The sequence below is a fragment of the Parambassis ranga genome, chromosome 2 (assembly GCF_900634625.1).
Source record: "Parambassis ranga chromosome 2, fParRan2.1, whole genome shotgun sequence".
Taxonomy (NCBI): domain Eukaryota; kingdom Metazoa; phylum Chordata; class Actinopteri; family Ambassidae; genus Parambassis; species Parambassis ranga.
In genome coordinates this window covers 33,749,010-33,766,000 of record NC_041023.1, presented here as the reverse complement: position 1 = coordinate 33,766,000, position 16,991 = coordinate 33,749,010, and the positions used below count along the sequence as shown (strand labels likewise).

The 16,991-nt window shown below is 40.7% G+C and overlaps 1 protein-coding gene across 2 annotated transcripts in view; it reads left to right on the top strand.

The window, feature by feature from the left end:
* The first annotated feature begins 2,986 nt into the window (after nucleotides 1-2,986).
* The window catches only part of rerg (RAS-like, estrogen-regulated, growth inhibitor), a 33,669-nt gene continuing 19,664 nt past the window's right edge, over nucleotides 2,987-16,991 (top strand). The window contains exons 1-2 of one of the 2 annotated variants that reach the window (XM_028400881.1): nucleotides 2,987-3,100; nucleotides 9,981-10,124. In XM_028400881.1, coding sequence (XP_028256682.1) covers nucleotides 10,064-10,124 — 61 coding nt within the window. In that variant the 5' untranslated portion in view covers nucleotides 2,987-3,100; nucleotides 9,981-10,063. Of the gene's footprint in view, nucleotides 3,199-9,980; nucleotides 10,125-16,991 lie in introns of both variants that reach the window. The other variant, XM_028400880.1, reaches the window with a different exon arrangement.

The window sequence follows — 16,991 nt, the reverse complement described above, 5'->3', positions numbered from 1 at the left end:
TGCACAGCCATGGCACTACATAATCATGCATTCTTGATTGTCGGTGGTTTACCCTGTTGGTAAGAGGTAAAATTTGTGATTTTTACAGTTAACAACTTAATTACCATATTAACCCTTTACCTGCAGGCCTGTGCTCATGTACTGTAGTTTCTGGCTTGTATATGGAGTTATAGGGAGTATTTTAGCACATAATTGTGTGTCTACACACTGTGTGTGTATGTTAGAGAGGAAGAGAGCCATTTGCACACTGATCTTGTTGTCTGTGAGTACACACAACCACAGAGTCTTCATAGTAAACAAAAACAAAGAAATTGTTGCTATGCATGTGTGGCCCTTTGATGTCTACAGGTGCAGACTAAACAAAACAAAAAGGCAAGTGGTCTTACATGTGACCTTGTGGTCATTTGATGGTGAGAAGAGCAGAAAGCAACATGAAGAGAGGATTCACTTGTGCACAATCTCTGGAAATGATTGTGCAGCCTGGCTCTATGAAGGGCCAGGCTGTGAAGCTGTGAAGGCTGCACAAGTAGATCCGTCACTTGTTCACAAGCGAATCCTTCATTCGTTCACAAGTGAATCATTCATTCGTTCACAAGTGAATCCTTCACTCATGCACAGGTGAATCCTCTCTTCATGTTGCTTGCTGCTCTTGTCACCATTAAATGACCAGGAGGATGCATGCAAGTCCACCAGTGTTTTTGTTTTGTTTAGTCTGAACCTCTCAGCATCAAAGGGCCTGGCACTTACTTTTAGGGCTGCAACAAATTTACTTTACTTTACTTTACTAAACTACTTTTAATACTAATTTTAGTAGGGGACTAAACTGTAGATTAGATTTGGTTAGTCAATGATTATTTATTATGTTATCAAGTCATCTATCTATGGTGTCTATTTAGTAACATGCACATGTACGTATGGTCGTGTGGAGCGCAACACACCATGGAAAAGGGGCACTTAGACTTCACTTACTAATTCAGTGATCTCAACTGAGACACTAACCTAAAAGTAAAGTCACTCTACTGGAGGACGTGTTTTCCGAAAGCTAAAAAAAAAAAACAGCTATTTTACCCATCCACAACTTCAGACGCCAGAACTCCTGGATGTTTTCATTTTACATGCTTATGCATCGCCGTTGTACGTCTGAATTAGGTACACTTCACTTACTTAGTAACTTTATTTTCCTAACTTTCCTTCCCTGACAGTGTGCAAATGGCTCTCTTCCTCTCTAACATACACACACAGTGTGTAGACACACAATTATGTGCTAAAATACTCCCTATAACTCCATATACAAGCCAGAAACTACACTACATGAGCACAGGCCTGCAGGTAAAGGGTTAATATGGTCATTAAGTTGTTAACTGTAAAAATCACAAATGTTACCTCCTACCAACAGGGTAAACCACCAACAATGAAGAATGCATGATTATTTAGTGCCATGGCTGTGCAGTCAAAAAAAGTGTGTTTATAATGTAAGTCTATGGGACAAAATGGGAGAAAAAAAGAAAATCCAGTGCTGTGCAAAAACTAATAATGCAATAAAGTCAATTTTTTTACTGATGTTTGACATGACCAAGACTGTAATAAAGGTTAAAAAGAATCCAGTCCACATTCACCTTTTCTGTTAAAAATGAGCCATTTTGTGTTTTTTTTTTTCAATTTTCAGCACCACCCCTTATAAAATTGGTGATTAAAGGGTTAAAATCTTGGGGGAAAATGATTTTTCACTACTGTTGATTAGAACTGAAGTTAATTTAAAGGTCTATGCAAAAAAATTTCAAAAAAATATTTATCTAATATATTTTTAAAACCGTTACAGTTAGGGGACGCTTTTGTCCCCGAACAACACATTAGGGGGTAAAATTTGCCCACAGTGTACCGTTGACCTATGAAAAATTTTAAAATCATATTAACAAAATTTATGTAAAATTAAGCTTATTGAGGAAAAATGATTCAATTTGTCCACATATTGACAAAGTTATGGCCAAAATAAACAGAAAAATTTCTCTCAGAGGACAAAAATGTCCCGAACAACACATGAGGGTTAATTAATTCTGTACCGTCCACTCACTAAAAAGATTATTATTAAGGGTTTAATAATACCAAACATTGTAAAATCTAATGAATAGCATTGCTTTTAATCTGTTGTGTATGGTGTATTTTTTCTTTAACAAAACTAAAGATAGCCTTACAGAAAGCAAACTGCACATTCATCTAGAGAGGCCTACCTGTGGTGTGTGGCTTAAGACCTATTTCCAATCAACACATAAACAAACAAAACATGCAGCATGTACATGAAATAAACTACAGTTTGGTTTCTTTCTGCAGGATGACAGAGATTTGTCATTAGAATGACTCTGTTCGTGAAGCAGGCTTTTCAATCTGAATAGAATTGACTGTACATCTAAAGGTTTGTTTTACAGCCAGAATATATGAAAGTTTTTTTGTTTATTTCCTTCTGCAGGAAATTTGTGGTTTGGCACACAGAAGTCAAGTCATTTAGATCAACACTTTGCAGGCATGTGCCATGTCAAGTGTTTTTTTTTTCAAAATAGTCTATAATATTAGCAGCTTAAAGCCAGAGAGTACAAACCAAACATGTTAACATGGGAAATAAGATCTATGAGCGACGTTTGATTTGTTTAAAAAGTTTTAGGCCTAAATGTAGTTTAATGTAATGTTCAATATATTGTAAGTCTATTATTGGAGTTTTTAGTATTTATGATATTCATGATACATTCAACACCACTGTATTTTCCCCTTATCACGTCTCTGGTCCTTTTATTTTTCTGCTGCCTGTCCTATCTAATCTAATCTTAACTTGGATTTTTCCTTTAAAAGGCTCTGAGCTTGTGTTGTCTCTTCCTGCCGCCAGAGGTCGCTGTCCTCCCTCCGTGTGCTGTGCAGCGGCACGCAGCGTGTTGGGAACTCCAGCAGCTCCGCTCCGTATATTTCCACTGACCCTCTGTTTTAGACATTCATTCATCCCAGCCCGAGCTGCTGCTCGCTCTGTCCGGACAGGATCCCTCCATTCATCCACCTTTCTTCACCTCCAGCTGCGCGCACCATCCAGCGGCGAGCCGCGTCCGCAACTGAGAAGGTCAGACCTCATTTTCGATCAGCGGAACTTTTTTTTCCCTTCATTCCTCTCCACCTGTTTCATCGCCGGGGGATTGTCATTGCATTCAGCGGTCGCTGGTGAGTCGTTCTGCCGGTATTTTGATGTAAGACAGCACCGCAGCGCTGAGGTGTGGACACAGTCAAACCTGTGGTCAGGCCAGTAGCTGATGTTATACTGATGGAGCGAGACCTTTAAGGAAGGTCAGGATGTATTGTTTCCTCTGTATCTAACGGGCACAAATATGATTCACTTTACTGATATTACCCTTCACATTTTAGAACAAAGACAAGATTGAACACGAAGTACTCTTCTCTCAGGTTGTCTTAAACACGCAGCATTATCTTACTTCTCCGCCTAATTGGTATTCATGAGCGGCTCTGAGTGTTGCATAACAGCCCACATCTGAATGAGACTTAAGGTCAGTCAGCACAGCCATCCAGGTGCTGCCGGGACCAGAGGACACGGAGGGAGGCTGTCGATCCCAGTCCTGGTGAAGCTTAAAAAATTTGTCTCTCTCATAAATTAGTATGAGAGTGAATAGCGGACATCCAGTGTCGATTCTGCGTAATGTTTTGTAATTGTATAGTGCAGTAGTCTCAGCAGGAGACTTGTTAGTGTGGGTCTCCACAAATGTAAACTTTTGTTTGAATTCAAGGGCACCTTTAAATTGTTCATCTGTTGTCCAGTGTTCTGTACTTTTAATAGATGTTTGAGTGGGACTCTGCAGAAAAATGTCCCCTCCCCTGCACCATTTCTCTCTATGTATTTTGATGGCAGGCCTGTGGTTTGCCATCTTTCTATAGCCAGCAGCAGCAGCAGCAGGTCTCCTCCCATGGTTTGGAGCTCTGAGGTCTGTAATCTTGCTCAACCACAGCACCACCACCACCCAGATTCACTTCGCAGGGTAAAAATGACACAAACCCCAGCTGGGCACACAGTGGAAAAAAAAAACATACATGTGCGCAATTTGACAGTTTGGATGGAGTCCCTGCACAGCTGAGGTTCATGGAAGGAAAAAAGCTAAGTAGGCGGAGTACATCGGGTATGCGGATCTCGTGTTTAGGACTTAAAGGTTTCTTTTTGCCAAAAAAGTAAGACAGACACGAGTAGTGACTAATTTATATTATCTTTTTATATAGCTAATATATTTATACCATCGATGAACAGACCTATGCTAGCTGTTCCCAGAGGCCTAATGTATTAAACTAGGCTATATAGATATATCAACACCTATTAAGAAAGGTAGGACAATTCTCTCAAACATCTATCTATCAAACATGCACAATATTATCAGCAGATTTTGGCTTTAAGATGAAATATAGCAGGGCCGGCCCAAGGCATATGTGAAATATGCGGTTGCTTAGGGCCCCCAAGAGCACCAAAAGTCCATGATAAAATATATATTTTATATTTTAAAAATAACATTGAATAATACAAACGAGATGGTATGGTAATGATAGTGGGTATGTTACACACACAGTTATTATGACATTTATTAACATGTGTGCGTGTGTAGAATGTAAAACTACAATGCAAGGGCCACATCAGGTGAGAATCGGGGGTTTACACAACCACCTAAACCGTGTATTGTTCTGATGTTAACATGTACACATGTATACCCTAACAGCCCTCCTCACTGATGGTACAAATCAATGTTTCAGCTATTCACTGCACTGTAGAATGTAATAGGCTGACACTATGTCCCTGAATGGAGGGGCCATGAGTGAAAGTGGTTGGGAGAGTAAAGAAATGTCTACAGAAAAAAAAAACAAAAAACACAATGACTATTATTACCTTTAATTTAGTACTGTCTTGATCATAACACTACACAGATGAATTACTTTATGACCACACTTTTACATTGTCACATTACATTGCATTGGATCTGTCTTCATCACTCACAGTTTTTTAATTAAGGTAACTCGAGGCTGATGTGTTTAATACTTTCTTTATTAGAATGTTTTATTAACTAAATGCAACTTAGAGTCAACAAAGTAAGCACATATGAGTTAAGACCACTTGATATTTTTAAGTAATTACAATTACAGTGTAGGCTGTAGAAATCAGCAGATAAGTTGACTAAAACTCTATGTGTCCCCAGTGGACGCATCAAAAATGACACCAGTGTGACACCAAAACAATATCATGTCATCTGTGTCACATGGTTTTTAACTTTAAGATATAAGCAGCAGGTCCAATGGCAGACGTGAACACCACCACAGATCATGATTCAGTGCTTATGTTATATAGTTCCCAGTGTCCAACAAGAAACAACATGTAAACAGCACCGGATAACACTTTGCTCCTGATTCCAGGTTTGGTGCTGGCGTGTCTATCTCTGTGCTGCATACAGCTGAGATAAAGTTGATAATGATCATCTGGTCTGACAAATAAAGAGGTCAAACTAGCACACCAGTGTTTCCCAGAATGCTAAGTGTGTGTTTTAAATGCATGACCCTGCTGTTGGTGTAGTCCTGGACCTTCGTGGAATATTTTGGTCTTAAATCTGTGCTGTGATGGCAATGTGTGGAAGTTTGTTTTACCCTGTCTTCAATGTGTCATGTTTAGCTTCATTGTAGCTGTGACTTCATTACAAGATTTAGTTGTGTGTCCTGATGATGGGTGGAACGGGTGGAGGACATAAATGGCAAAATGTGAAGACGAATGGCCGCGTCGGCAGGGAGACACTGCTGTGTGTTCCTCTTCCTCCTCTCAGTGGTGATTCCCTGCTGCTGCGTGGGAGAGTGAGGGATCTCTGCAGTGATATGTGTGTTTGTGTGTGTGAGAGGAAACAAGAATGTAAACGTGAAAAACAGGACAAGAAGACAGCAAATAAACCAAAAGTCTGTTCTGAACAGCCGTGTTTCTTACATGTGTTTGAGCGTAATTGCAAGACATTATTGGCCTTTGTGCATGCATCTAACACCTCAGTTCCAAATGCTTATCAACCAATGAGGGTGCTAAACTCAAACATGCCACAGAGAGCCTGTCACCACAAAGGAGAACACTGATTAGAGCCATACCATGATCTTCACAGATTGTCAAGACAGAACATGTCATGTATCTGTGTATCTTTCCAACACAAGGGGTCAGAGCAGCTATAAACAACACAATCTAAAATACCAAGGTGGCAGCTCTCTGCATCCTGAACTGATGAGATAGAAGAATCAGACAGTGTGGGACATTTCTCCCATCATTTGTAACCATGGATGACACTTAGGTCTGTTGCTAGCAATCAGATACAAACTGATGTCATATTGAGAGCATCATTTCTGCATTTGACCAGTTTTTGAAGGTAAAAAAACACACATGCACACACATACACACACACAATGTGGCACACTTGGAGGACATAAAGGTCACTGCTCACCAAACCTGTGTACCTCAAAGCTGGTGATATTTTCTCTACAAATTCCCAGACTGAACTGGAGTCCACATTAATGATGACCAAAACAAATATTTAAAGATGCTGGCGGCTGCCGTGATGACCCCTGCTGAGCCGCCACAGACACAGATGGATGATAGACCTCCACTTGAGCCACACAGTGATACCATATATAGGCATGTGTGTTGGTACAAAAGGGAAAAGGTTAGCTGTGTGTGTGTGTCTGAAGTGAAGGAGCAGAAAGCTGGATGTTTGCCACTTCATAACTTCAATCAGTGTGAGGCTGGCTAACATGATTCTGGCACAGAAACATGAACTGGGCAGTGCGTGTCAAGCTTGTGATGTGTTTTTAGTTTTTCCTGTTATCTGGATGTATTTTTTTCACCCAGAAAGAAGAAGAAGAAGAAAAAAGTGGAGAGATTTCCTCATACAATCTAATCTACACAATAGCTGGTGATAGATCTCTCATGGTCAAACTTCAGTAGTCTATTGATTAGCAAAATGTTTCTGTGGCTTTTCATATGTTGTGTTATAGTGTGAAGCTCCTCTGAATATTAGATATTCTTCTGCTGCCTGACTAAATCTGATTATTTGCTTATTTTATGCTGCCTGGTGTCACAATTTGGTTTACTTTCAATTGAAAATGATAGCATTGGTTCTTTCAGTTCACTGTGACCCCTCTTCTTTGCAGTTTAAGCTGCAAATGTGGGACATTGCATGTAGTTATTTATGTCAACTAGGGTTGTGTATTGGCAAGAATCTGATCCGATACATATCACGATACACATGCCTAAACTAACTAAAATCGATACCAGTATCTCCAAATAAAATATCGCGATATATCACAGAATCAATTTTTTCTTACACCCCTAATGTCAACTACATTGATTTAGATGGATTTTACACGATGCCCCATGGTTACATTTTAAAGTGAGCTGATCCGTCAGTAGTTAGATGTTTCGGGAAAAGTGTTTGTGTTGTTACCGCTGGAGTTTGGTGCTCTTGTAATGAGATACAAAAGGTCCCTGCTTGCTAACAGTTGTCTGGTGTGCACACAGCATTATGTCCCAATAATGATGCTAATCCTCTGCTGTATTTATGTGTTTTACAAAAAAGAACTGGCAATCACATAAAAGTAGATTATGTAGGCTGAGGAACTTTGCATTATGTGAAAACATAAACATGAAAATATCATATTTTTAAGATGTCAGATAAACTGTTCATCTCTCTATAAAGTGCTGCTCTGACACACAGTGGATGATTTAATTTTCACTTTCATTATGAGAGCTGCAGATTCTGGCCTTGGTTTCTGTCACAATTATTCCATTTCCCTGCAGCCCTTAGTCTTATATTCCTATCTGTGTTTATGTCAGACTATTCCTTTGCACATGCTCACTACCTTATGGCAAGTGCAAACATTTCTGCAGAAGCTATATGTACATATACTGCTTAATGCTGCATTCCAGTGAGCAGTAAAACACTACCCTTCTTTCTTTATGAGCTGTGATCGCAGTAGATGTGTGGTTAGTATATGGTGCACTGAGTCATGTCTGTCGGCCATGTTCTGTGAGATTGCGTTTAGGGAAGATCAGCATATATTCACTTCTTTCAGGCCTCTGTATGTGTTTCCTGATGTATTAGTTCAGTCAACAAGGACGTTAATTGGAAATACACTATTGTTAATGACAGAATTTCTCTGGTGTCATGGAGGTAAAGATTTCAATTATACTGTCATCTGTGTATGTTTGTTTTATGGTTTAAAGTTGGGGCAGTAGGCTGGAGGAAAACATGGTGTGTTCAGGTCTGAAGTTAGGAGTCAAATACTTGGTGCGATAACTTTACAGTGGGCTGTTTTCTTATTAAACAGACACTTTTGCTTGGTTGTTGAATCAGGCTGCGGTTGTGTTTTCTTTTTGAATAGACAGTCTGAGCTCTCCCCTGCTTGCTGCGTTTTCTGCAATCTTTATCTCCCTTTCACATTTTTTCCTGCACCTCCATGAAGATTCCCAGCTTAGGGAAGTCAACAACTACACAAAACAGACAGACGCACTTCTGTCCGCCCTGCACACTGCTCACTCTGCTCTTTAAAACTAAAGCCCTATTGATCTGTGGTATTTCTGTTCTCTCCTGTGGATGGACAGTCAAAAGTGTGTGTGGGACATTGTCCTCGGCCTATTAAGGTAACAATCGAACATCCATACCAACCACACTCCTACATGAGAATTGTCACAAATCATATGAATAATATCCTCCCTAATGTGTGTGTTGGCTGTAGCTGCAGGGGAAAAAATACAGAATTTAACTGCACAACAAGGTCAGCAATGCCTGTAATTTGTTATCTATGTTGAATTCAACACTATCATTCAAGGCTGATGTCATTCTGAATCAAAGAGGAACACAAAGTACCTGATAAAACAGTCAGGAATGATCAAGGGTTTCTGTGTCATAGTTTCCCAAGGCTTCTAACCATCTTCAAAAACATGCAACCCTCATGTTTTCACATTTAAATCATCAGTCATCAGCTTTTCCAAAAGGCGCTATGATCGGAAATCAGGCCCGATTACGTGATTTCAGACTCGATCGGAATCGGACGTTACCTCCTGATCAGGATTCGGATATATATTTATTAGGGCTGTCAAAGTTAACGCCTTCTGTACCAGGTGGCTCTGTGTCTTGTAGTGTAGGGGTATGACAATTGTCTTTGGTGTGAGAGGTCCTGGGTTCAAGACCCTGATGAGCTGCTGCGTGTGTGAAATGTCCCGAAGCATTTAAAGTTGGCGGGCAGTTTGGCGAAGCAGCGCACATGTGGAAATCCACGATTGCACAAACGACTGCAACGACTGACTTGCTATTTGCCTTTGTAGAGAACCCTAAAAGTATTAGATTATATAAGATTTTCAGGTTCTGCATGTTCCTGTATGCTATTTTCTCACTGATACTGTCCACCACCTTGAACAATGTACTCCCTGTGCTCCACGCTCTGTTCCAGACTGAGCCACACTCTGTCAGGATCGCAATGGCTCCTTTCAGCAGCAAAAATTGTCCTGAATTTGTGCCTCATGAAAATAGAACAATCATCTCTCAGCTAGGAACATTGCCTTCTCACATGTCACCTGTCTCCTCCTAGAAATTCTATTATATAATAACTTATAACTGTCGATATGTTGCAGAAACATTATGAGATATGATTTATAATTTTATCAGCATCACAAGGATCATATCTGCTCCAGTTTGTTCAGTTTATTTGGAGAAATCATAACAAGCCTGATGTTTTCCGCCCTTCCACCTCAGTGGAGTCACTTCTGCTCGTTTGTAACGGTGTGACTCACAACTGGCTGTGGAAGAAATATATCATTGAGCTAAAAGTACCTCCAAATATATACTGTGTGTGAAAAGGAAACTTCTGGATTCAAAATGTTGCAGAACTTCGAAAACTGAAAATTCATTGCTGTGTGTCTAAATTTGTCTCTTCAGACGCTGCGTCCTGCAGAGGATGGACGGCTGACTTCGGGGAACACCGATTAGCTCGTTGAGCATCACCTGTCGCAGCAGCTGTCATGGCCAAAAGCCCGGAGGTGAAGCTGGCCGTCTTTGGCAGGGCGGGGGTCGGCAAGTCAGGTAAAACATGCAGCATGTTATTCTGTTCTTTTAAACGTCAGTCAGTTTGAGAACTTGCCAACAGACAGCCTTTAAAAGAAAACTAAAGCTTCAAGGGCACCAGACTTCATTGGCACTTTTACCTTTGCAGAACAGAGCTACTGCTGCCTCAGATGTTTTTATTGTTTGTGTTACTGTTTGCATCCAGTTTGGATTTATGTGTTAACGACACCAGAGTCAGACAGTAACAGACCAGCAAATCTCCTGTATTCTATTTGGCAAAGTTACAGATTTTTAATGGAGTCTGGTGGCTTGGGGTTAACCAATAAAAATGCTTTTTCCAAACCAGAGGTGTGTTGACCACCATTGTTTGAAGGTGATTGATGTGACTGTGGATCAGAACAAAGAACTGTCCCTTCACAAAACTGATTGTAAAAAGCCTCTATGCTCAGGCTGATTTAAACCCAACCAAGAATCAGATGACTTGCTGCGGGGTATTTATAGTTGTCAAACTGACTTTTATCTCCTCCTGCTACATTACATCTTCATGACTAGTGCTTTCCAGTGTTTTCCTCCATTCTCCTGTCAGTATTTTAATGCGTCCCATAAATTCTCTTTTCTACTCTAGTCAACGTTACAGTAGGTGGTTGTTTTAGGTCTTGCTTAAATGCCTCCACTTCCACAGATAGTTTCGTCGAGTCATTATCATTCCTCCATAGGCTGCAGTGGCTTGGCCTCAGCTGGCACCCTGTATGCTCTCTCCACAACAGCACAGACCACGTGTTTCCCATCAGCTGCAAATCAAAACAGATTGCTTCTATGTAGCAATCAGATGTTAGAAAACATTGGGATCTCTTCCATGTTGAAAGAGGCCATTAAAATGTCAGAGGAGGTCAAAGCAAGTGCTGTACTAAAAAGTATGGAGAGCAGGGAGTTCATAACCTGCAGCTGAAAGGATTGTGGTGGTAAAACATGACTGCGAGGCTGACGACGTCTGACATGAAAGCAGAGACTGTTGTAGAGGAATCTTACCTCTAACAGAAAAGTGTATGTTGTAAGCACTGCCCATCTTCTACTCATTCAGCCAAATTCATTCCCCTTCTGTCAATCATCTCAACAAGCTGGCGTCCTCACTGTTGCTGTCATTTCTACATTTTCCTTCATTTTTTATGTGCATGTCTCTTCTGTACCTGCCATCTGAAATTCTGGGAATAGCTGATTAGGTTATTTTTCTGGCTTTAGACTCTACTTTACGTCAACTGATCATTTTCTTTTAAAATAGCACCTCAGTCATGATTATTGAACTTGAAAACGTCCAAGAAAATGTTCGCCTCCCCTCTAATTTCACAGCTGAAATGTCAATGAAAACAATCACTGCTGATTATTTCCTGCAAATAACAGAGGATAACAAGACGTGACACAAGTGCACTACATCACAAGTCCATTTCACACATGCACTGCAGCCTTTAAATAATGCTGACATCGTCATCCACAGCAAAAGTCCAAATCAATCACACAAGAAGCAGACATCCTGCCAGGTTCTCAGTCCACCCTGGCAACTAAACAGAATATTTCTAGTGGTAGAGACATCTAACAGGAACACTCAGCTGCTGTGTGCTACAGTTGTGAGGTCCTGGCTATGTCTAAGTGTGATTATCTGATATAAAGCCACAGGCCATGGGCTGATACAGCCCCACATCTTATCTCAGCACTTTTATGTTACTCTATGAAACACAGTGTTCCCTAAGCTGATGGGAAATGTCAAACATCACTTTTTTTCTGTTCTCCCGGAGTCTCATAGTGTTACAGTCTATTATTATGTATTCAGTGATAAAATGTCAGGGCTTGCCAGAGTTAGTAGACTTCACTCTCTGGTGACAGACATGCCAGCAGAATGCTAATAAAAACTGATATTACCAGGCCAATCTGTTGTGTCTTAAGGCATTTTTCCATTGCAGGAACTTGTAGCAGGTGCTAGGTTGTGTGATTGTTTGTGGGAAAGTCTTCTTGCAGTTTGTGACATAGGGTCCTCTGGTATCACACGATACATGTGGTACTCGTCTGTGGTATAACAAGATAACAAGACAACAGGACCTACAGTGCTTATTCAGGCCAGTTCTCACTCTGATCCTGCTACTTTAATTGACACTTAATTATCTTTGGGTCACCTTAAACAGCACTGACTGTGGTGACCTCTTGGCAGTTCTGAAGGACCATCCTGAAAGGTTCCAGTGGTGGGAACAAACACCAAAGTTCTGGTGTCCCAAAAAGTTCTTTAGTTCCTGCAGTGGAAAAACATCTTTTGTCAAATTTAGATACAGTTTCTAAACTATTTGTGTTTTTTCTATGGTGATAAACTCATTAAATCATTTAGGTACCAGCTGCCTCCCCCTCATACAGACATTTGATTTTCATGTGGGCATTTGATTCATGCAGCTCTGCAGTTGCCCGATCCTCTTCCACCACCCGCGTGCCTCCCTTTGCTGTTTTTCTATGCACAAAAGCGGACACAGCAGGATAGTAGGCAGGATAGTGTTGTCACATCTGACGCTACATGTAGCCCTGGTGATCTCTTTAACAATGAGCGGCCCTCATCCAAACACAGCTCTTTTAGTGGAAACCAACAGATGTTAATGAATCACTTTTCTCTGCAGTTGGCAAACATCTGCAATAAATAACAATATGCAATAAAAAACAAGCAATACATTTCACTCCCACTTCATGCACAATATAACAGAGAGGAAAAACAAAACAATGATGTGAAGCAGATTTCACATGTTTGAGCCTCATCGGGCATTGCAGTTTATAAGTCACTATTAATTTTAGTACCATTTAGCTTCATGTGTTATACACCGAGTGTTCGAGCTTTCAGACTGTGCTTTGAACCCACAAATAATATAACCTCTGTCTAACTACCCAGCTGAGGAAAACAGTAAATTCCAGCCTTGTAGCTTTTAGTCTTTTAAATGGGCTTGGCATCTTGTATAAGCAAAACAAACTACAAAAACACCATGTAACAAGCGTGGCTGGAAATCTTAGAGCTGCCATGGTCCCATATTATATCTCTATTTAACAAGTTCATGCAAGTCTCAAAGGTGCTGAGAAGACACATCCAAATGGGCTGGTTTGATGTTTATAGCTTTAACTGCCCACTCCCTTATCTTGTCAGTGCCATGGATACCTACTGATGCTCCAGGTGATTGTATAAAACTCTTCACTATCACGCACTATGTATAACCAATCATGTGATGTAAAATCTTTAAAAGTCATAGCCATTTTTGCAGCTTGAGGATAAATGACACACAAAAAATCAGCAAACAAAAAATGCCATTGACACACCTTAAACATATTCATAACTAGGGATGTCCCGATCCGATCATGTGATCAGAAATCGGGCCCGTTTACGTGATTTCAGACTTGATCGAGTCCCAATCAGGACTCGGATATATATTTATCAAGGTTAATGCCTTCTGTGCAGGGTGGCTCTGTGTCCTGTAGTGTAGGGGTATGACAGTTGCTTTTGGTGCGAGAGGTCCTGGGTTCGAGGTCTTGATGAGCTGCTGCGTGTCTGAAATCTCGTAGCGTGACACACACACACACACACACACACGTTTTGCTGCAACTAGTGACTTGCTATTTGCCACCTTTATAGAGAATCTTGAAAGTATCGGCAGACACTCTACATTAAATGACTCGGACTCGGGGGCAAAAAAACCTGATCGGGACATCCCTATTCATAACTATCAGTATCTACTTACAAGAGACTGATTGGTCTGACTACCGGTTAGGCCGCAAGACAAATGAGGCAAAATTAAAGTAACCTCATCAGACTTGGTTAAACTTGGGCAGATTCGAAGTTCTATCCTCATATTTCCATCTTTACTTTGGACAACAGTAACTGTGTGATGCCGGTGGATCCTGTATTAGTTGGACCACTTGAGTAAAGATTTTTCCTAATGATCAGGCCTGCTTGTGGTGTCTGCGTTGTTGGGGGCTTTTCCGGACCCTTTGTGATGGCCTGACCTGGGGAGAGTTGTTGCTTATATAGCACAGAGTGTAATAACTCAAGTGTGGCCACTCTGGCTCTTCACATCCTTTTGGTTTATTGACTCAGTGGAGGGAAAGTGGGGTTAGGAAATAGGATACATTTATCCAATTGCTGCACCTCCAACTTCGTCACTGCTGCACACAGATGTGTGCCTGTACACACAGAGAATGAGTGTACCCAATACAGCACTGCCTGGAAAGTATTATCAACAGATGTTTTGTGCAGTGCTGAAGAGAGCCTGAATCAATATCTGTGCTTTGAGCCACTTTTAATAGTTTTCTCCGTCTTTAAATGCACAAGCTGCTGCTGTTTACACTGAGATTATTATAGACTTAGACATTCTGCTAATGGAGGTTCCATTTGTTTTGTGTAACCATTCATATAAGCATTCATTTATTTATGTTATTTATGTTATCTATTTTAAGCAAAAGGCATTAAAAGTCATAACTACAATGAACACCTGTAGTTGTTTCTACTGAGTTTTTAGTGTCTTTCAGCTCATTGTGTTGGTGATCTGGAGTCTTTAGTCATCACTACAGTCTGTTTATCATCAACCATCAGAGGGGCAAAGTTAGCAAATAGCTAGTGAACACAAAGGAACATTTAGTTAGAGTAGAAACTAGTACACAAAGATCCCCAGAGAGTGAAGCCTCTTAATGTATGTCCTCAACCGTGAGGTGCAAAGACAGACTGGAAACCCAGAAAGTAGTTCCCTTCCATCCAGTACTATAAATAAAATGTAGCTGTTTATATCTTTTCTGTCACATGTAGTGAGCGTGCATGTTTTAGAACATGTCCGGAAAATTAACTTTATGGAGTGCAAAGCACAGACTCATAAAAATCTTGTCTCGCCGCTCCTCAAACATGCCACCCGGTCTTCCCCTCCTTCCCTCCAACCTTGTTTCTGATGGCCAGAACAAGGGGGAGGCAAGCCAACATATGTCTGCCTGAGAAATACTACCATTCACCACCTTCAGTGCCAGGAAGGGGATAAGTATGATGTACGGTCTGACGCGTGATGTAAACAGTCATTCAGAGGGCAGGCAGGAGAAACAAAGCCACCTTCCTGTGACTCAGTCATTCCCCTTTTCTATATTTGGTAAATAAATAAACCAATCAGGAAAGAGCAGTGATAATTCTAATTCAGAGCAACTACCTTTGATCCCTTCTGAAAGATGTAACTGATTTGACCTTCATTATTGCTGCTTTTGCCTTTTCACTCCATACATTCCAGCTATTAACAAGCTGCACAGGCAGAGTTACAGTTCATTCTCATTCTGGGGTTCCAGGCTTTAGATATTGACAGCCGAGAGAGTCCACAGCTGCAGAGCCAGCCGACTGTTTTGACTCCCATCATGATTGCATTTGGCATGGCAAATCTGGTGAGCAGCCACAAGATGTGAGTCATAGAAAACATTATGCTGTAGCATGTCAGAGATAGATTTTACTCTTTTCGATAAGATGAGGGCATCCACAGACCTTTAGATAAGAGATGTGAAAAGGTTCCCGAGTGGCTTTCAGAAGATGACTGATGTGCTGCACAAGATGCTAAGTGACTTGAACATGTTACACAAGACTTTACCATGTCTTCAAGGCTGTATTCTTTCAAATTGTTCTTATTTGTTTAGTGTGTGTTGCACTTCAAAGCTCATGACATCTTGTTGGTAGTTGGGTAAAATGTCAAGTAGCCTCTTGTAAGCATGCAATCAAGGCAGGATTGTGAGGGAAAAAGTGACCGCAAAATATTAAAATAAAAAATTTGATTTGAATTAAAAATTAACATAAAGGACATACATTTCCTTGGTGCCTACAGTGTGTTTTTTATAAAATAAATAGCAGATTGTATTTCATAATTTAAATTACATAAACACAAAGACAACAAAGCAATGCAAACATTGATTCAAATTAAAAATCATCTTCAGATCTTTACCACACATGGTGACATTCATGCCTGATGGCCCAGGATGGCACATCTGGGTACTGACCATGGGATTATTATAGCCGTGAAAGTCTGCATTAGGTTAAAACATCTACCAGCATCCTTTTCAGCTAATATAATGACAGGTGCCGCCTCCCAGAGTTATGGTGGGGTGGTTATTTTAGTAGGCCTATACCTTGACGTAATATCACACTGTTTAATGTATATTTATCATTAGCACCAAGTGTGCTTGTTAATGTTTTCTAAATGTGACAAACATGAAATCATCTGTAGCGGTTCGGGCTGTTGCCATGTTAGCAGCACTGCAGTCTGCCTGACACCAGGCTGCTCCAAATACAGGCAAAGATGTGCAGCACTAGTAAAGACAGACAGGAAGTTGTGATCTGTACCTGTCACTCAAAGTAGTCACACCCTCAGTTATACAAAATATTAAGTCTGAATATATATTTTTAAATTATATAAAAATACAAACTGCCCTCATTGTCTGTACAGTTGTTATGGTGCATGAATATAACTTTAACAGACTAATCAACAGAGAGGAGCAGGACTCTCTGGATGGCGTGTCTTTCATTAATATGTGGGGGAAAAAATGAATCCCCTTGGCATGCCCCCACTCTGCTAGCCTCCTGCCATCCTCCTCCACTTCCTGCTCCCCTGAATGCACTACATCTGCTGCCTGGAGCCTCCGTTTATCCTCAGAAAGCAACACAGAGTCTTTGCCATTCACTTCGTGTTCGGCTCTCTGAAGGCCATCTGCCTGCTTCAGAGAGCCGAACCTCCCCCGTGTTTCTATTCACCTGGCACACTCACACAGGTTTGACTAATAGCGGGTTTTGTCGCAGCAGATATTTCTGGAGTGAAGGTAGTGTTCTGTGCCTCTGCTAAGTAAATTTATCGTCTC